Raw genomic sequence first — 20,621 nt, 5'->3', positions numbered from 1 at the left:
GGAGCTGTGGGGGAATCCATAAGGGGCTCAGGACCCTTGGGCTTCACCCCATCCACCCCCTCAAGATGGGTGTTCCTGATCTTTTGGTGCCTGCCTGCCAGTGACATCCCTCACTTACAGTGCATGTTTTGATTTTCAGATGGCGTTCCAGACCTCCAGGAAGAAGAAAGAGCTGCCTCTTGGAACTGCGGCCTGCCTAGGGAGCAAGACAGAAAGGAGAGGTTGGGCCCTGGGTTCTGGCAAACTGTTAACACCTCTCAGGAGAGAGCTCAAGCCAAGGGGTCCCAGGTATGTCCACACAGTGGTCTTCCTGCACCTGGACCTTCTAGGGCCAATCCACACAACTCAGGCAGGACATGTACCCCTGACAGAGAGGTGTCTGGGCAGGACTGTGTCTCCCACTCCAGACTTACTAACATAGCCCGAAGCTCCATGCTGCTGGGGAGCTCCAGGCGACCCCCGAAGCGCAAGGTCTTCTGAAGGTTCTGCTCGCAGGCTTTGGCGATCCCTGTGGAGAGCAGACAGTCAAGGCCTTGTCCAAGGTCAGCAGTGGGAGTAAAAGACCTCCCCTTGCTCTAGCTATGCACCCCCTGTGTTCTTTCTGCACACTTTGGAAGAGGTACTCACCCCTCCCCCAATGGACATCTGAGGACTCTGAGCCGGTGAGGGGCAGTGGCTTGCCAAGGTCAGGAAGGAATTAGAGTTTACGTTCTGAATTTGAACCCATATCCCAGGTGGTTATGGCCTCATCTTGCCCTGGGCTACCCTATGAGCCTAGAAGTGGCTATGAATCTGAGCTGTTGATTGCCCAGGATCAGACTAGAATGACAGTGCAATGTGCCTGCCATCTGGGACGCCCTGTGTTCCCCGTGCAGAGACCCTACTATCAGTGCTCTGTGGCTCTAGGCTCTCATCCTGCTGCAGGGAGGGACCACAAGTTCTAGGGTACATTTTGCTCTCCTCCCCTAACTGGGGGCCCTTGCCTGGAGGGGAACAGGTTCTATTTATCTGTTGATCAGGGAATGTTTGTGAATTGAATCCAAGATGAATTCAGAGGTAGGAAGTGTGGGCTACTTTCTATTCTTCGTGGCTGTCATCACTATAGGCTGACTAGAGGGGCTCTAGCCTTTTTCTTAGGGTTCTCCGGGTTGCTATGGAAACGAGGCTGAGAATCAGTCCATTTCCCCCACACTGCCCAGGGCAAAGGCAAAACCTTTCCACTGGCTTTGGGCCCACCGAAGACCTTGAATGAGTCTCCTCCCCCTCCTTCCTCCCCCCCACCTCCTCCATACCTTCTCCTTTGTGCTACCTACCCCCACCTTTGAGCCTTTGCATCTGCCCCTCACTCCCTCTGGGAATCCCTCCCACCCAATCACAAACCTCCTCCAGGACATCTTCCCTAACCTGGCCTGCCATGAGGTGACCCAAGGCACTGATTTCCTAGGGATCTCCATGAGTGTTTGGGGAATAATTCACATTAGTTAGTATTACCCAGTCACCCTTTGAAAGGCCAGGTTTTGGGGTGCCTGTGCTGACCCCATGTGATAGGCATATAGTCCCCACTCACAGCCTCCTCACCCTGGAAAGGCAGGCCTGGGGTCCAGCTCACATGTTGCAGGAAGCGGATGAGGTGAGGATAGAAGACCTCAGAGCAGCTGTAGTAGGCAGCCACGATGTACAGCAGTCTCCAGCCTCGCTGGCAGCTATCCCTGGGAGCATACATACATGGGGCCACCTCACAGAGGGCCATGGCGCCTGCCTCAGGGGTGAGCACAAGAACTAGAGTTCACAGCCGGTGTCACCAATCAGCACGATATGCCCTTAATCCACTGTTCTTGGGTCAAGGATGAATACGTGACCAAAAGGATTGAGAAAGCTGGATATGGGGAATCTCTGCAGCAACTATTGGGTTATTCTTGCTTTCCTTGGGTCTGTTGAGCTGGAGAAATGTTCACCCGAGCAAGACTGCTTGGGGAAGAAGTCAACCCAGAGAAAAACAGGACCGAGAGATGGAAAAATCATGCTTGCTATAGTCACCTGGATCCAGCTATGCCCAAAGCCATTGACTTTTCAGTTGTTTGAACCAACAACTTCTTTCTTTCGTTTAAACCAGCCCTGAACTGGGCTTCTGTCATTGTTTCCAATAATTTGAATTTAGACATTATCATTGCCACTTTACAGATGAAGGAACTAAAACCCAGTGAGCAAAAATGGTGTGTCCCAGACCAAAGGATCTTAAGAATATGTGAGCAGGGAAGAAGGTAACAGGGAGGGAGTGTGAGCAGTGCTAGGCCTGGACGTGAGGAAGGCTGAACGTGGACAGGTGTGCAGGCAGGGGAAGGCTCAGATGACTCACTGCTTGGAGCTGGTGTTGTCAGTGATCTGTTTCACGATTTGACAGTAGCACTCGTCTCGCATGACCTCATGGTCCTCACAAAACTGAAAGAAGGTAGGCAGAGTCGCTTGTTAAAGTCATGCCAGTAGCTATACCAATATCACGTATAAAAGAACAGGAGGCACACGTGTCCCTTCCATCCGTGGCCCACTCCCCAGCCCTCGTTGGGTTACCAGAGAAACTTCCCAAATCCAATGTCTGACTACTCTGGCTGACAGATGGGGAAACTGAGCCACAGATAAGAAAGGGAGCATGGGGCATGGTCATCTGTACTGACCTTCAGGAGGGTGCAGAGCACATCCAGTTCAGTCTGGCCCTTCAGTGGAGCGTCTCCCATGAACCTCATGACAGCTGTAGGAAAGACCTGTCCTATCAGGCCAGGGGTCCCCTAGCCACCTACTCCAGGGGCCCCAGAGTCCAGTCCCTTCCTGGGAGTGTGGTGGCCACCGTTAGCTTTAGTGTTCAATGTCTGAGTTTGAGGAAGGGAAGAATCTGAGTACCAGAGAGGAAAGGGGACAAGCAGGGGTCACACAGTGCCACACCCCACAGTGTGCTGGCTACAGCCTCCAGTATACACACCTAGGAACATGTCAGTGGCCATTCTGTTGAGGCTGCTGTCGCTGAGTTCAATGAGGGATTCCTGGAGTGGTGTCTGTGAGGGGAGGGAAGGGCCATGTCACAACAGAAGAAGGTCATATGCTGCTTCCAGGTGGTTTGCTTTATCCCCCCTTGCTAAGGCTTGAACTCATAGCCTCTAGCTTGCTAGGCTGGTACTCTATCACTTGAACAATGCTTCCCAGTTCTGCTTTTTGCTATTGTTTTGGAAATGGAGTCTTGTAGACTTTTCTGTCCAAGCTGGCTTCGAATCACACTATCCTCCAGGTCTCAGCTGCCTGCATAGCTAGGATTACAGGTATGAACCACCTGACAGAGCTTCCAGGCTGCACTTGGACAGAAGGACCCACATCACAATAGGAAAGCTAAACTCAACATGGATAAATATGCCTCTGGGGAAAATCTGGCCCACAGATCCTAAGAGCAAGAGGGTGTCACTAAAGACACAGTTATTTGTCCCCGGGATCTTGCATCACTGCTTTACAGATGGAGAAACTGATGCTCAGGACTGGACACCTTGGTGAAGCAAAGCATATCCTCCAGGGTTCTGGATTCCCGATCCTCCTTGGATTTCAGCCTGAGGCCATCTCTGCAACAGGAAGTGGGTTCTACTGACCAGTCCTACCTCCCACTCTTTGGTCACAGCCACCCGCTATGTGGGAACATTCCTGACCCATCTTTCTGGGACCTCTCCTGGAGGGACCCTCCCGACTAGGCCATCTCTTAGCCCACCAAAATGGGGCCTTCCCTCTGGACAACTGGCAGCCTAAGAGGACAGCAAAAAATTCCCAAAGCATATAGGAAACAGGATTGAGATCACCACTCACTGAGGTCGCCTCTGGGGGTCTCGGAAATACTTCTGTGCAAACTCCAGCATTGCACATGGTGGGGACATGAAGGGGTCATCCCCACGGTCGGCCGAGCGTGCCCGGATCAGGGGACCCTGTGGGAAAAGGACCTTGCCGAGCCAGGGGGGAAGCTTCCTGGCCACCCTATCTTGCTCTCCAGCCCAGGCTAATTTAAGGTAACCCTTTCTGAACCACCCAGGGTGGTGGCAGCTCACCTCACCCCTCACTCCTTAGTTTGACCATACACCATCAACCCACTTTCCTTGGTTCACTTCGTGAGCCAGACCCACTTGCATGGATGGCACTACCTCATTCCACCACATTTACTGGCTGGCTAAGGTTGGGCTCTGGACCCAATTGCTCTCTGGTTGCAGTCAGCTGACCATCACCCTTCTTTACCCTATTTGGCCAGACAGCCACACACGGGTTACACATTGGCTTGTTCTGTTCCCGGACTGGCCACACTCTTGGCTGGCAGCAATGCCTCCCCCTTTACTGGGTCCGCCTCATCAACCTGGCCTCACCCCCCACCCCATCAGCCTCACCTCTCTCCTGCGGCCCACCTCGTGGGCTGCAGCGGTTGAGGCCACAGCCACTGCCACGGCAGCAGCCCTGTCCCTGCCCGGCTCAGCTGGTAGCTGCAGAAAATCAGGAGCAGCGGCAGGCTGTACCAGCTCAGAAGGAAAACGGCCCACACGCCCGTGGATAGTCCCAAACCTCCAGCCTAGGGGAGAGGTAAGGGTCTGACACAAACCAGAAGTTCCTTTGGGACAAAAGGGACCCTCTTGGGACACCCAGGTACCTCTATGACATCTCATAAAGATGCTATTGAACTTGTTTGATGTTGTGTGGCACTAAAATGGAACTCAGGGCCTCAGGCACACAATGCCTGAACCACACACCTCAGTCCAAAGTTTTTTGGCTTTGCGTGTGTGTGTGTGTGTGTGTGTGTGTGTGTGTGTGTGTGTGGCGCTAGAGCTGTTTGAACCTAGGGCCTCCCACATGCTAGAAAAGCACTCTACCACCAACCCTTATAGAGCTTATTTTTACAGATGAGAAGCCTTCCAGGCTCACTGTTCATCTACAGTGTGTGGATGAAGCTAGGATGAGCCGTGTTGGGGCATCCCCAGTGTACCCACCAAAGTCAGGGCCTCTGCGCCGAAGCTCTTCGAGGTACACCACCTTTTTTCGGACCACACAGCCGGCGCTGTAGCCTGCGGGCCAGGCTCTATCAACATTTGCTTGGGAAGTGCCTTCCTCAGCCATCCCTTTTTTGGCTACCAACCCCCCTCCCGTGGCACTGACCCACACGAGGTGGCTCCAGGGGCTGCAGATGGATAATGTCACCCTTGTGGAAGGCCAATAGCGCCGGGTCCTCAGGCAGGAAGTTCCTCACAGCAACCACATAGTCAGAATCCTGAGACCACCAGGAGAAGGTGAGAGACTACAGTGCCCTAGCTCTCCTCCCAGAGGCTCAGAGCTCCTCCCCAGTCCTCCCATCCTCCTCAAGGCCTCATGGAAGGGAGCAACCCTAGCCAGAAGAGGGAAAGGCCTTTCAGGAAAAGCCTTGCAAGGGCCTGAGGCCACTCACTTTTACAGAAATGGATGCTAGGGCACACACACACACACACACACACACACACACACACACACACACACACACACACACACGCCTTACCCATCAACCCTAAATTCTGCTTTCATTGGGCCCAGGAAGTGAAAACAGGTGAAAAACTTGGTGTCCCTGCCTCCACTTTGTATATGGCTCTGCTTTAAGCCATTGCAAAGTCACTTTGCAATTGCTGAGAGGGATGTGATTTGTCACTAATCAATATATCTTTGTGAGGACATAAACTACCCCTGAAGAATAACAGAGCTTCCTCAGGACAGACAATCCCCAAGCAATAATGCCTTGTTTATCCTGACCAATGATGACAACAATAACACACCGCTCTAGAGCCCCTCCCCAAATAAGGACTAAAGTAATGATCAACCAGACCATTCTTTGACGGGGTCTGTGTGATAATTCTACTTACCCTCCTCCCCTTCCCCCTGGTTCTTTGTCTCTAAAACATAAAGATGGCTAAAAATAAACTGAAGTACTATCTTCCCATGGCTAGAACACAATAAATCTCCTTTCTCTACTATTTACCACATTTAATAAATCTCCTTTCTCTACTATTTACCACATTCTCTTTAAGGGCTAAGTGGCGGGGCCTGAGATATACAGAACTCCTGAAGTTTGGGCCTAAAAAGTGCAGTTACATTCCCACTGTGAGGTCTCCTATCCAGAAGCCAGGCCTGGGGGGCTGTCTAGTCAGGGCTGGGGATGCACAGAGGCAGAGGTGCAGTAGAACTGTGGAGGGGGCTGAGACCAGTTCCAGGAGCTTAGAGGAAGTGCTAGGCCACACTGCTGAGGCCAGATGTGGATAAGTGTTGAAGGAGCAGGCAGAAGCAGGAGAGGCTTGCTGGGTAGAAGATTCCACCTGAAAGCATGCTGATGTCTATGGACTCAGGTTCTGGGACACACACACACACACACACACACACACACACACACACACACACACACACACGAGATACACTGTGTGTGGGGGGGGAAGGGGGGTGGTCCATGACTCCAGGCAGCAAGAGGCATGGGGGGTGGGCAGTCTTTACCTTCTTCAGCTCCAGAATGAAGTCATCCACCAGGGTCTTGACCTGGTGAGCTCGGGCAGAGAAGAGGATGACCTTCTCATTAGCCATGTTGAACTCTAGCATGTTCTGCGAGGGCATGGTCACAAACAGGATATCCGCAAAGCTGGAGTGTGGGAAGTGGCATGAGGGCATGATGCCATGCTAGAGGGATGTCCACCCTTAACTACTGTGTTACTTCTGACCTGCTCTGTCCCACCTCCAAAGCCCAGCCCCACACCCTGGGACTGCCTGTCTCCATCTCTGACCCTCAGTCTGTGGATTCTACTCATCTACCACTTTTTGAACCAGTGCTCCAACCTCAGATTTTACCCATACAAATCTATCTCTGTGATTCATTGATCAAATTCTCCTTTTTTTTTTCAAAGCAAGGAGCTTTCATTCATCTGATGATGGAAAGCTCTTCCTGACTCTTGTTGGAAGAAACAAAAGGGACCACAACAGAGATGGAATCTGAGGACTCAGTAAAGCCTCTAGATAGAGCCCTGGCTCCCCTCCCAGCTACTTTGGGACTCAGCATTCCCCCTCTCCTCCATCTCCCTGCACAGAGGTCTGGAAGTAGGGCTAGTATGTATTTATGAGAGATAAGGAAGGTTAATGGGTTCCTAGCTCAATCACTTCCTGTCTATATGACTAGAGACAGGTAACTTCTCTAAGCCTCAGTTTCCCCATCTCTGAAAAGGCTGGACACATTATACGTATTTGGCAAGCAGCTCTGGACAGAATGAGAAAACACTAGTCCCAATCTGTGCCCTAGCCCTACTCACACCTGCCTGCTGGTTACCTGTACGCACGCAAAACCCGCAGCTGTCCACTTGCTTCCCCGCTGCCCTTCAACATACGCAGGAGTTTGATCCCTGTGTGGGACACAGCCAGGATCTGCACACCAGTGCCCACACTGCCCTGGGGTGAGGATGAAGAGCAGGTGAGAGGCCTTCTAGCCTCTGCTTTAAGGGTTGTGGCAGGTAGGGGTGGCTGGGGTGGGGTGGGGGACAGGAGAGGGCTCGCACCGTGGCAGGGAAGAGGCGGGAGAAGTAGACTTCCCAGCTGTCTCTGGCAATGCTGACAACAGCCCGCTTCACACTCTCTGTTACCAGAGGCCTCTGTGTGTCCATCTGGTTCTGAACTAAGAGAGGCCAGGTCTGGTGTCAGGATCCTCTTCTTTTCCCTCTGCCAACCCACATCTCAGGGAGATCTGGGAGACAGGCTGCCACTAACAAGAAGTTATCTGACCAACACCTGTACTGGGAGCTGAGAGCCAGAGATGGATGGAACGGCCAGAACATGTCTGCATGGCAGACATCGCTGACCTCAAACATGCACCCAGGCATGGAAGAGGCCAAAAGTGGAGTAAGGAGAGGCATGTCTGGGAGGTAAATGTCCACTCATTCTCCTTCTAGAAAAAGGACAGCCAGGGCTTTGGCTAGTTGCCCAATCAGTACCCTTCCCCTTGCCCCTTATCCCCTGAGGTACCAAAGAATTCTTTCATCTTGAGCCTCTCATCTTCAGAAATACGTAGGCAGGCCTCGGACAGTGTATCATGCAGTATCTGCAGGAACAGACCAGAATGCCAGAAACCCAGGCTGGAAGGACTGGTGGAGGTGAGGTCCATTCTACAGCCAGGTCACCTCCAGAAACAGCTCATTTGCCAGAACCCACTCAATTCTCCTCACCTTTATACTTCTTTCTACCCTTCCTAAGTCTCAAGCCCCTCCATTATCCAGTAGAAACTGGACTTCTGGGCCCTGTCTCAGCTGAGATAGATCAGGATTCTGAGTGGACTGGTTTGTGGGTTCAGTGACATTGATTATGGAAGTAGACAGTAAGACAGCTTTCTGACCTCCAGGACCCCCCAGATCCTGGAGTGCAGAAGAGAACGTGCCATTGTCCTTATCCTGATGAGAACAGTGAAGCCAGGAAGGAAGAAGGGACCCACCTGTCGGAACAGGAGATCAAGCTGCACTGGGTGGCTGTAGCTGTCCTTAGGATAAAACACCTGCAGGGATCAGAATTCAATGGGTGTCATTTTGTATCTAGCCCCATCTCCCAGATGTAGCCCTATTCTATACCAGCTCTGCTTTTGGCACTGACTCCTCTCCTAGCTTTAGCTCTACATATTTCATTCTCTGGGGCCTGTCCTAGGGCTCTCCTGGATCCCCTCTGTCCTCTTTCAGCCCCTGGTGTGGGATGGGGCTGGCCTGATACCTCTTTGCGCAAGAAGATCCGCCAGGAGGCATCGTGGTAGCCGTAGAAATTGGGGTTGAAGGGACGGTGCAGCTGTGTCTGCACGGGTTCCTCTGGGGGTTCCAGTGACCGAGAAGGCACCACTAGAAGGGGCACCGGACAAGAAAGGCATTTCAGGGCCAAGTGGAAGAGGTAGGGCCAGTTGGGAGAGGACGGAGGATGGGTTGTCCAGTTGCTCACAGGCTCACTCACAAACCCAGCCCTTTATTCACACAACACATGGCATACGCAAGCAGTCTCCCCTGTGCTCACAGATGTGCTCATATTGCAGGACCCCTGTCTGCTTGCCCCTCCCTCCCTCCTGGCCCTCACCTGGAGTGGGGCCCAAGGATGGCCTTGGGACACTGGTCACTGGCTTCACTAGGGCCACCGTCTCTCTGGACACCTGTCTCACCCCAAAAGAGTATTCAGGTAAGCCCTGAGAAACAGGCAGCAGCAGGGCCACAGCTGATGGGAGGCGAGGGGCTGGGGTCCTTTGGGCCCAGTCCTCCCCACCCTCACCTGGGTGCTGGGTGCTGTGGCCAGGTGGGTCATCTGTCCTTTTAGGATCATCAGTGCCTCCTCGTGGGGGTCTGGTCGCTTCATGAACATCTTCCCGCCCTCCTTCCTGGCAGGCAAAACGTGGTAGATTGGACACTGAGTCTTCTCTCTGTGTCTCCACCACATGGGAGGGGTTGGGGATGTCCCTGCCAAATTCTAAACTAAAACCCAGAGAAAAGCAGAGTCTGGCCCGGGGACACACCGCACAACTCAGGCCAGCAGCCAGGGCCTGTCTTTTCCTCTAGGGCTCATCCAGACCCATTGGCACACATGGCATGACCCCCTGGCAGAAGGAGCTGGCTAGAGCTCTCTGAGCAATATCCAGCACCAGCCCCTGGGAGGTGTTGGCAGATGGGTCAGCCTACCTGAGGGCCTCAGGGCGGCCTCCCCTGGGGGGCTGCTGGTATTGCCTGACGATGTTTCTGATCTGTTGTGTGGGCTGCGGGAAATGCTCAGAGTTGAGAGTAGAGTATCGGACCAGCTCTGTGGAGCCTGTGAGCAATGAGGTGAGGGGGAAAGTTGGGTACAGAGCAACCCCTGCCCGACTCCCTGGCTCTCCATGCTGGGGTGGTCACTCACTGTTTTCTGGACAGGCCTGGTCTTGAGCTAGAATGGGGACAGCTACAGGTTTGGTAGGAGGAGGCCTTGGGGCTTTGGCTGGAGGGACTGAGGCCAAGGGCTGTGGACAGGGGCGCAGGAGCACAGGCTTGGCTGGGGGGCCAGTACCCACAAACTTCGGCCGGGCCTCTGGAGCTAAGGGTTTCTGAAAAACAAAAAAACAACCAAAAAAGCAGGACATGAGGTAGGTTACCCGGAATATGCTAGTCTGCTCTCAAGGACCCAGAACCTGCCCCAGGTGGGCTGTGAGGCTCCTGGACTCAGAGAGGTACAGTGATGCTGTACAGCAGCACAGCAGTCCTTTATGGCTGCCTTCTCTAGGCAACCCCTCAGCTTGGTTGGGCCCAGCTTACCTCTGGGGGCAAGGGTCTTGGGAGAGGGCTCAGGGGCTGCTGCTGGAGTGCCATGGCCTGGAGGGTCATCTCTCGGGCCTGAGGAGAAGGGGTGGGTGACCAGGCAGTTCTATTGTGGCCCCCTCCCTCCTGCTGGCGTTTGCCTCCCCCATCACTTACCAGCAGCACGGCCTGTTTGTGGATGTAGGCTTGCTGCAGAGCCAGCGTTGAGGCATCCAGGCCTGGGACTGAGGGAACAGAGAGGCACAGGACAGGCAGGAAGCCAAAATTCCCTCCCGCTCACCTTCCCCTCCCACCTCTCCCCACCCCCGGAGCCACCCCAAGGAGGCACTGACTTGGCTTTGGCTTTGGCTCTGGGGGGGGTCTCTTGAGGGTGTCTTCAGTACTGCTGCTGCTGCCTCCACTAGGCTGGCCTCCACCTTTCATGCGGTAGGCAATCGCCGTTGGCTTCTCCAGTTCCTGGAGAAGCAATGACAGACCTGCTGCTGTTCTCCTGAGGGACCATGGCAACAGGTACCTGACACCTTCCTCTACCCCCCACCAAGTGTCTGCTCCCTGCCCTGCTTTTACTCAGTTCTATTCATCCCTCCCAGCTCCCCAGTTTCCAGTCCAAAACCCAGCCACAGAGGAGTCAACAGAGCCTCAAAAAGGGCTGCATTTATGCCCATGGCCTCATTGGGGCACTCTTGAGATCTAGGATTACCCCCACACACTACACACACACACACACACACACACACACACACACACACACACACCCCCAGTCAAAAGTCCCAACAATTGTCCACTCCATCCCTACCGCATCCCCGCAGGAAAGCACGGGGTCAAAGAGGCTGTCCAGGTAGCAGTCCAGCCCCCTGGGGGGCACAATGGGCTCTCCATGGCTGTCCATGTCTAGTGAAGGAGAGGAAGCATATAAAGTCAAGTTCATTTCTCCTGCAGGCCCCCACCTTGACACTCTCCAGGCTCCCTTCCTACCAGAGACGGCAGTCACTGCTGCCTGTGCTTTGTGGGTTGCTGCCCCTCTCTGGGCCTCAGATTCCCCATTTGCACTGGCATCATCGTGGCTACAGTACCCATCGGAGTCAGGCACTCTGTGCGCATGACTCTGGGGCTGGGATCTAGTGGGTGTGTCTTCATCTGATTCCCAGCTGCTTCCAAATACCCTGTGGGGAGAGGGGAGCATACAGAAGCTGACCTGCAGGGATTCTACTCAGAATCCTCCCCCTGCCAAATCTCTGTGCCCCTGGAACTGGGTAACTTTCTTCTCTTAGGGAACAGGATCTGCAGACACAGTGGCTCATGCCACTCACTCAGGAGAGTAAGATGACTGGATCATTTGAGCCCAGAGGTTTGAGGCCTGCCCAGGCTCCATAGCAAGATCTCCATTCAACAAAACAAGTCAAATGCTGGTGGCTCATGCCTGCAATCCTAGCTACTCAGGAGTCTGAGACCTGAGGATCACAATTTGAAGCCAGCTGGGGCAGAAAAGTCTATAAGATTCCAATCACCAGTTAATTAGCAGGAAGTCAGAAGTTGCATACCAGCCTTGAGCCATAAAAGCTAAGCAAGAGTGCAAGGCCCTGAATTCAAGCTCCAGTACCAGCACTAAACACAAAACAAAACCAAGCATCAGAAGTCAGCCTGTCACAGCAGCTAGGGCAGGTGGATCATGGTGTGTGTGTGTGTGAGGGGGAGCGGATGAGAACCCTGAGGGTTAGCTTCATACACTCTGAGGTCTCACCTGCTGGTCACAGGCCCTTCTGTGCCCACAATGAAGTAAGACTTTTGTCTTGGGAAGTCCCTGAGTAGCTCCAGATCCGACACCAGGTCTAGCACATAGTCATGGCCAGCCAGCTCTATCCACTGCAGTCCATTCTTCATGGCTACTGTCCAGCCTCGCCAGCCATCAGCTAGCCCCCTAATAACAGCATGCAGAGGAACAGAAATGAGAGATGAAGCCACTGGGCATTGCCTGGGAGTCCCTGGGATCTGAGTGGTCCTTTAAGACCACCCTCTTATGGATGTTGCCCCCTACTCCTTCCTCCCTTCTTTCCAGGCCATAAGGGGGTACTGAGTAGGATGTTCTAGTACCTTACCTATGCCTTAGAATATCTCCAGCCACCTCTTCCCCAGTACTCCAGGAGTGCACTGGGCAGGAAACATGGTCACCTGGGATGCAGCAGGTGTTGAACTCAATTTAGACCAACGTCAGGCCCATCTAACTTGCTCTGGAGACTGTATCTGCACCCTCACTACCAGGTTTTCGAGCTCAAGACACTGACCTCCCCGCAGGCCCCTCCCCCCTCCACAACCTCCCCTAGTTCCCATTGACCCAAGCTGCCCCTCCATGAGGGGGGAAAGGAGGCTGGCATGAGGATAGGATGAGGCCGCGTACCATTGAAGCAGCTCACGTCCAATGCCATACTGGCCTTCTCATGGATGGTGATCCATTCCAGTTGGGTTGGGGGGAAGGTGCGGGCAGCCCCTGAGCTCTGCTGCTGGGCCCTGCCCATGGCCTGCATGAGGCGGTGTTGACACACAGCCTGAAAGCCATTCCGTCCATAATCAGATACAAACCTGATGGATGGGAGTTGGAGTCTCAGAGAGGCCCAGGTTTGCCTAGGCTAGCCCATAACTCTAGACCTCAGATTAATTCACTAGAGGGGCCCCCAACCTAGACTAGAATTCTAAGGCTAGCCCATAAAAGGCTCTCAGGCTGGGCACAGTGGTTCATGCCTGTAACCTCAGCTAATTGGGAGACAGAGATCAAGGGGATGGTGTGGTTTGAGGCCAGCTGGGGCAAAATTTTGGGAGACCCTCTATCAACCAAAGTTTGGTATAGTGGTACATTCCTGTCATTCCAGCTATTCTGGAAGCATAAATTGGATTGTTCATCAATCTGGCCTGGGCAAAAATGAACTATTATTTGAAATATAACTAAAAGAAAAAGGATATGGCTCAAATGATAAAACACCTGTCTAGCAAGTGCAAGGCCCTAAGTTCAAACCCTTGTATTACCAAAGAAAAGAAGGAAACAAAACAAAACAATGACAAAAAAGAGCTGGGCATGGTGGCTCATGCCTGTAATCCTTGTTACTCAGAAGGCTGAGATCTGAGGATCTAGGTTCAAAACCAGCCCAGGCACTAAAGTTCATGAGACTCTTATCTCAAATTAACCAGTAGAAAAAACAGAAATGGTGCTGTGGCTCCAGGGGTAAGGTGGTAGCCTTGAGCTGAAGAGCTCAGGGACAGGGTCCAGGACCAGAGTTCAAGCCCCACGACTGACAAAAAAAAAAGAAAGAAAGAAAGGAAGGGAGGGAGGGAGGAAGGGAGGGAGGAAGAAAAAGGAAAGCGGAGGTGAAAAGGTTCTCAAGCTAGCCCTGAGTCCATGGCCAAACTGAAAGGGTTCCAGGCTAGCTCAGAAGTATCACAGGTCACCACAAACATTCATATATAGCCAAAGAAGATCCCAATTACTGCAACACAATTTTGTTGTCAGTGAAGAGTCTGAAGCCAGGTGTGGGAAAGAACCTGGCCTGGGGGCCTCTGTCCTTTCTTCAGGCAGTTCTGGGAGCTCTGCCAGCTCCAGTCTTTCTTTCTAGTTCTCATTCACATAAGAGATGGCTGTGATGTTCAGCCAAATCCAGGACCAATGAGCCTGTCTTTTCCAGGCAAGCCCTCTTTGTGCCTCCCACCTGCTATGAGCGAGCCCAGAGCCCAAACACAAAGGAAGGCCCAGAGAGGCAGACAGAGGCCCTGCCCTGCAGCCACAGCTGCCATAGCCACAGGACTGACCAAGGTGTGGTCACCTATTGCGGGTGGCTCTGAACGCTCCCTAGCTCACAGCCATCCTATGAAGTGGAGGCTGTTACCATCCCTGAGTTATAGAGGAGAAACAGGTTCATACAGGAGCAGGTAGTACTGGACCCCAGGCTGCACAACAGAGCTGGACTCATACCCAGCTCCACTTCTTGCTCTCGTTCAACAAGCAAGGCCACCACTTTATCATCACGTGGTAATGCCTATGTGGCTCTGGCCAGGCGTGATGGCTTTATTCACCCCTCACATCCTCACAGTAGCCCATGACATTGTCACTGTCATTCTCCTCACCTTAGAGGTGATGCCCCGAGAGTGAAGTAATTTGCCCCTGGCCACTTCTAAGGCCTAAGCTTTCCACCTGGAAACCGCCCTCCTGGCCTGACCTTTCCCGTTGTGTCTGACTCCATCCAGTCCCACTCACTTGAGGAGGAACTTGTCCAGGCGTGAGGAAGGTGTGAAGCCACTGAGGCAGGCAGCCAGCAGCAGCCAGCCCCGCTCAGCATTGTAGACATTGTGATTTCGCCACACTTGGTTGGCCAGCTGGGCCAGGATCTCATCCCGCAGCTCAGGTGCCACCAACCCCTTCTGCACGATGTAGTTCCCAAGGACGATCTCCCGGGCTCCATGCAGGTGGGGGTCACCCATGAAACGCAAGATCTGGGCCACAAACAGACTTCAATATGCATCCCACTCACATTCCTTCTGTGGGTCTCTCTCACTACACAAAAGTCTCTCTCTCCCTGATTACATAAAAGTCTCTCTATCCCTGGGTACCTGTAACTCACACCTGTAATCCTAGCTACTCAGTAAGCTAAGATATGAGGATCACAGTTCAAAGCCAGACCCAGTAGGAAAGTCAATGAGAAGCTCTAATTAATCAAAAAACTGGAAGTAGACCTGTGGCTTAAGGGGTAGAACTCTAGCCTACCACTAGGGCCTGGGATAGCATCCAGGCCCTGAGTTCAAGCCACAGGACTGAAACACACACACACACACACACACACACACACACACACACACCAAATAAAGTCCCTTTATGGCAACATAACTGCCAAATGACCAGGCAGGTCACCCTAATGATGGAAAAGTCAAGATACAAAATATATGCTGTTTCCTCTCCCGCTGGTAAATTTTCTTTTGCCCCATGCAGCCCTAGATCCATCTAGGCCCCAGGAGATTCTTTTCTAACTTTTAGTTCTGACCCTCTCTCTCCCAGGCCCTCCTGCCTCTCAGGGTAAAGTGGGAGCTAAGGATCTGTGACCACCACCTTTGTGTGGTCCCTTGCCCTACCCTGACCACATGGACTACCTCTTTGCTTCCTCCACTCTTCCTATTTAGCAAACTCTTCTCTGGTTCCAGCGCTCCCTCCTCCAGGCAGTCCTCTCTTATTACTCCCACCCCTGCCCGGTGTTTCCCTCTGCTCTTGGTGCTCCTGGGACAGGCTCAGGGACTACTTGGGAGTTCCTCAGGAGATCACTGAGAGACGACCAGGCTAGATGAGCAGGGCAGATTCCCTTGCTGATATAAAAGTCTCTCCTTCCTGGAACAGTCTTGAGGCCTATAAGCTAGGCACACTGAGACTCAGGAATCTAGCACTGCGGTCTTCATAGCCTGGCTCAGGGGCAGCATTCAACTATAAGGGTGGGCTCAGCTGACTCCATACCAGCTTGAAGATGCTCACAGCTTCTGTGTTATTCTCAGCTGGCAGTCGTGTGAGGGTTGTCTTCAGGGGCACAGTCAGCATCCCAAAGGCAGGCTCCTTGGGGACAGAGGGTAGCCACATAGGGACACAGAGTGGGCATGAGGACACAGTGCTAGGACTGACAGGCTAGTTTAGTACCCAGGCAGGACACAGGAGCAGGGAAGATTTGTGTGGTTCTTGCAGTTACCCAATTTCTGAAGTATTTCCACACTGGCTGGTGAGTAACCCTATCTGAACTCCTAAAATGCTGTGAGGCCCTCTTAGACCCCCCCAAGATGCCCCATAATCCAGCCACTAAGAGGAATTATGCCTACAGGACAGGCAGCTGCTCAGTGAGGATTCTCCAGTTCTTTATTTTTGAAAGTACCAGGTTTTGAACTCAGTGCCTTGAAATTGCTTGGTTGATGCTCTGCCTCTTAGCCAGGCCTCTAGCCCAGTTTCTTTTTTCTTGTTTTGTTGGTTTTTTTTTTTCTCCTTATTTTGGAGGTAGAGTCTTGCAGACTTTTCTGCTCAGGCTGTTCTCAAACTGCAATCTTTGGGACCTCAATTTTTTTTTTACTAATCTTGGGGCTTGAATCCAGGGCCTGGCACTGTTCCTGAGTTTCTTTTGCTCAAGGCTTGCACTCTACCACTTGGGCCACAGTACTTCTGGACCATTTCTGCTTTTTTCTGTTTATGTAGTACTGAGGAATCAAACCCAGGGCTTCATGCATGCTAGGCAAACACTCTACCACTAAGCCACATTCCAAGCCCATTCTGCTGCATTTTAATCGAGACATTCTGTTAGAAGCTCCTTGAATTTTGGTTGTATTCTGTTAACTAAGCCACTTCCTTTTGTAGATTGTGAACCTGAGCTTGGCCAATGTGAGCAGAGGTACAGGGACAGTTGGTTTAGGGATAAAAAGGGAGCAGCCTGTGGCCAGAAGTTTGGCCTAGTGGTAGAGTGCTTGCCTAGCATGCACTAAGACATGAGTTCAATTCCTTGGTACCACATACTTAGAAAAAGCCAGAAGTGGTGCTGTGGCTCAAGTGACAGAGCCTTAGCCTTGAGCAAAAAATATCCAAGGACAGTGCCCAGGCCTTGAGTTCAAGCCCCAGGACTGGCAAAAGAAAGAAAGAAAGAAAGAAAGAAAGAAAGAAAGAAAGAAAGAAAGAAAGAAAGAAAGAAAGAAAGAAGGAAAGAAAGAAAAAAAGAAAGAGAAGAAAGAGAAGAAAGAGAGAGAGAGAGAGAAAAGAAGGAAGGAAGAAAAGAAGGAAGGAAGGAAGGAAGGAAAGAAGGAAGGAAGCAGCTTGCCTGCTCTTTGTGTTTGCTTGCCAGACTTTTGGTTCATGGCACACCTTTCTACAGAAGTAAACTTTGCCAGGGTGGGAGTTTGGCCTAGTGATACAATGCTGGCCTAGTATTCACAAAGAGCCAGGTTAAATTCCTTCTTTACCATATACATATAAAGCCAGAAGTGGTGCTGTGGCTCAAGTGGTAGAGCACTAGCCTTGAAAAAGCCCAAGGACAGTACTCAGGACTGGCAAAAAAGAAGAAAAAAAAAGAAGTAAACTTTGCTTGCCAAGTTCCTTTCAAGTTAGCATCCTTATCCTTATTCGTACATGAGGAGCCACCACCCTGAGCCGTTTCTAACAGCAGGATGTGCCAGTGGGACTGGTCAGTGCCCACTTTTGGTCTATAAAGGCCTTACCTTAAAGTGGCACCGCACAAACTTGACCATGGGATAGTTGTTGATATCAAGGGGCAATGTGACACGAGGCTCAGCCTGGAGCCGAGGAGTCCGTACGGGAGCCACACGTGGTGCTTTGGTCATCCTGAGGCCTGTGGAGAATGACGCATTGAGTCGGCTGTGTGCCTCATCCCCTTGCCTTCCCCTGGCTGTCCAGAGCAGACATACCTGTTATCGCTTGCAGGAGTCCAGCCAGCTCAGCTGGCACCTCTAGGTGTCCCACAGCTACCACCTCTCGCTTGCTCAGCTCCTGCAGAAATGACAAGGAGTGAGGACACAGATGCCACACACACCCCTGCCAGCCTCCCTCCCTATCCCTTGCTGCCACCCAGCCTCCACACCCACCTCCTGCTCCCGCAGCCATGCCTCCTCCACCCGGCGCCTCCGCTCTGCCCTCAGCTGCAGGACAGCAGATGGTCAGGGCGGGCACAAAAAGCAGGGGTAGCGTCCTGTAGTCAGGAGGCTACTGCCCCGCTTGATGGGGGTAGATGGAGGCAGAGATGTGGCCAGAGAGACAGGGAATGGACAGGGGATGGAGCAAAACTGACAGCAGCAAAGGGGATAGAGACCTAGGAGGAAAACTACTAGCAGGTAGATGAGTGCATGCAACAGAAATCCCTTCCTCTGTCACATCACGAAACCCGCTGAAACAGCCACACTACATGGGTTTTCCATGCTTTGGGAATGGTTTGTGTCTTTGGTGGTTTGTATATGTGCCATTGGGCCAAGGTAAGATCCAGATCCAGGTCACATCTAGAATGTTCAGGTTATTGAAGCCCCCACCAGGATCCCAGCACTGGGCCAGATGCTCACATGCATTTCCATCTACCAGGGGCAGGTGGGGACACTGAGGCTACAGAACAGCCTCAGCTCACATGGCTCAGAAGTGGCAGAGGAGAGACTGGAGCTGGGGACTGCTTGAAGCCAATACTAAGTGCCTCACCTTATGGTCCCCCAGCCCTAGAACACTACCTTCAGGTGACGACGGCGGTTCACATATGTGTGTACCAGGGAACGGAACTTCACCAGACTCCTCCTCATCTGCTGGTAACGTTGCCTGTGCGGGGGGAGGGGGGGAGAGGACCAAGGATTGGGCTACAGGTGGCAGAGTGATGGAGTCCAGAAGTGCCTCTGGGACTCCACTCTGGTATCCTTTGGCAACAAAGGAAAACTGGATCTCAGAGAAGGACAGGCACTTGGTCATAACCATGCAGCAAATCAAGCAGTGGGGCCTGGATTAACCTCGTGTGAAGTATGTACTTCCTATTAGATCATAGTGCTGGGGACCCTGAGAAGATGTAGAAGAATCCCTCCTAGCTGGTTCCCCCTGCATCAGTCAAGAGGGTCTGGGGATGGGGGAGGTGGAAGCTGGGATCATGCTTGTAATCTTAGTTACTCAGGAGGCTGAGATCTGAGGATTGAGGTTGAAAGCCAATAAAGCCCATGAGATGCTTATCTCCAATTAACCAGCAAAAGGCCAGACATGGAGTGGAGGTGTGGCTCAAGAGGTACAGTACCAGCAATAAACACAAAAAGCAAAGTAAGAGTGCAAGGACCTGAGTTTAAACCTCAGTGCCAGCACAAAACAAAGGGAGGGAGGGAGGAAGGGAAAGAGGGGAAGGAAGGAAGGAAAGAAGGAAGGAAGGAAGGAAGGAAGGAAGGAAAAAAGGAAGGAAGGAAGGAAAAAGCAGAGATGGAGACCCTGATCTTCCTTCCTGTAAGGCCCTTTCAGCTCGCATACCTCTGAGTTCAGAACTTCCCAAACCCATTAGGGCCCCAGGAGTCCGAACCTGGCCAGGTAGCCTCGGGCCCGGCTTTGCAGCAGGATGATCTTACGGCGCAGGGAGCGGAACCTGCGCTGGATGAAGAAGCCTCGCAGGCAGCGCTGCAAGGTAAGGGCTGCCCGGTTCAGTACATGCTCACGCATGCTCTCCAACAGCTGGTGCAGGTGCTCCTTAAGGAACAGCTGAGGGCAGAGAGAACAGGTGGGAAATAACTCAGAGCTGGGAGGCTGCAGGAGATTTGCCCTCCCCAGACACCGGGCAGCCTGGCAGGGCTGGGCTAGAAGGAGTCAGGAGCTGTGAACACAGGGGTGAGGGTGAGCAGGCAGCAGGAGTCACTTGGACAAAAGTCTGAAAGTGGCACTAAAGGTACACTTGATTGGTTTGGGAAGAGGAATGGAACATTCCTGAACTTGGGGGGGTCTCTAAAGGGCTGACTGGGGGGTGGGACACACCTTGCTGACCCCGACACGATACATGTTTGGCATGACTGTACACAGGCGGCTCAACACGGACACACACATATCCCCAGTAGCAGGCAGATTGTGTTTCAGGGCCACCAGACAGCGGAACCTGTGGGGAGGGAGGGTTGTTCCCAACTCAGACTGGGGTCATCAATTCAAACCCAAGGGTCAGATGACCACAGGTTCCCACCTCAGTCCTTATATCTAGGAGACTCAGTCCCAGGTTGTGGCTCCATTCAGAGCGTCTCATTAGAGAATGGTAGGACCTCAGTCCTCAAGATTACTGGGTGTCAGGAAATTCTACTAGAATTCCTGACTTCAGTAGAACAAGACAGTTCACTGCCATCTGCTGGAAACTTGTAGGAATAGCTATTAAAATGACTCAATGGAGATATAATAAAACCATGGCGATGCGTGTGTGGGGAGGCAAAATTTACCATGCAACAGTAGATGTCTTTACTAGTGGACAACCTGAACAACTGTGCATGGCAGGTCCTGGATTGTGTATTGCTAGGGCTATGGGGGCTTCGGTAAGGCATAAGGAGCTAGCAGCTATCCCAACAAAGGTACCTGTCAATGAACGCTTGGAAAGGTAGCCGCACTGGAAAGCCCTCCTTTCGGATCCGCACTGTCTCTAGTACCCCTGAATAGCGTAACTGTGCCATCACCACATCTGGTTCAAAGAGGCCTGGCTCCTGCAGGGAAGCCCAGAGAAAACTATTGGCCGAACCAGGCACTCATCTTTTCTTTCCTCTTTCTTTCTTCCCGTCCTGGGGTTTGAATTCAGTGCCTGGACACTGTCTCTGAGCTTCTTT

General features: G+C 52.4%; 1 protein-coding gene across 1 annotated transcript in view; it reads right to left on the bottom strand.

Moving 5' to 3' along the window:
• Positions 1-20,621, bottom strand: part of Myo15a (myosin XVA) — a 49,301-nt gene that overhangs the window by 11,237 nt on the left and 17,443 nt on the right. Inside the window, 38 exon segments of the mRNA XM_090351566.1 lie at positions 119-196; positions 414-508; positions 1,579-1,709; positions 2,357-2,439; positions 2,673-2,746; positions 2,975-3,047; positions 3,527-3,599; positions 3,838-3,953; positions 4,404-4,582; positions 4,998-5,072; positions 5,164-5,275; positions 6,517-6,658; positions 7,337-7,455; positions 7,563-7,678; positions 8,026-8,101; positions 8,489-8,548; positions 8,758-8,879; positions 9,109-9,181; positions 9,298-9,403; positions 9,702-9,828; positions 9,916-10,099; positions 10,308-10,385; positions 10,467-10,534; positions 10,643-10,766; positions 11,107-11,201; positions 11,286-11,473; positions 12,037-12,228; positions 12,407-12,479; positions 12,706-12,887; positions 14,551-14,786; positions 15,793-15,888; positions 17,523-17,653; positions 17,730-17,811; positions 17,907-17,960; positions 18,534-18,618; positions 19,352-19,527; positions 19,798-19,915; positions 20,377-20,501. Of these exon segments, the coding sequence (XP_090207692.1) occupies positions 119-196; positions 414-508; positions 1,579-1,709; positions 2,357-2,439; positions 2,673-2,746; positions 2,975-3,047; positions 3,527-3,599; positions 3,838-3,953; positions 4,404-4,582; positions 4,998-5,072; positions 5,164-5,275; positions 6,517-6,658; positions 7,337-7,455; positions 7,563-7,678; positions 8,026-8,101; positions 8,489-8,548; positions 8,758-8,879; positions 9,109-9,181; positions 9,298-9,403; positions 9,702-9,828; positions 9,916-10,099; positions 10,308-10,385; positions 10,467-10,534; positions 10,643-10,766; positions 11,107-11,201; positions 11,286-11,473; positions 12,037-12,228; positions 12,407-12,479; positions 12,706-12,887; positions 14,551-14,786; positions 15,793-15,888; positions 17,523-17,653; positions 17,730-17,811; positions 17,907-17,960; positions 18,534-18,618; positions 19,352-19,527; positions 19,798-19,915; positions 20,377-20,501 (4,317 nt within the window).

Source organism: Megascapheus bottae, chromosome 17 (genome assembly GCF_031878675.1).
Source record: "Megascapheus bottae isolate mThoBot1 chromosome 17, mThoBot2.hap1, whole genome shotgun sequence".
NCBI classification, from domain to species: Eukaryota; Metazoa; Chordata; class Mammalia; order Rodentia; family Geomyidae; genus Megascapheus; species Megascapheus bottae.
Note: the sequence above shows the minus strand (reverse complement) of the source record. Positions and strands in the feature narration are given on the sequence as shown.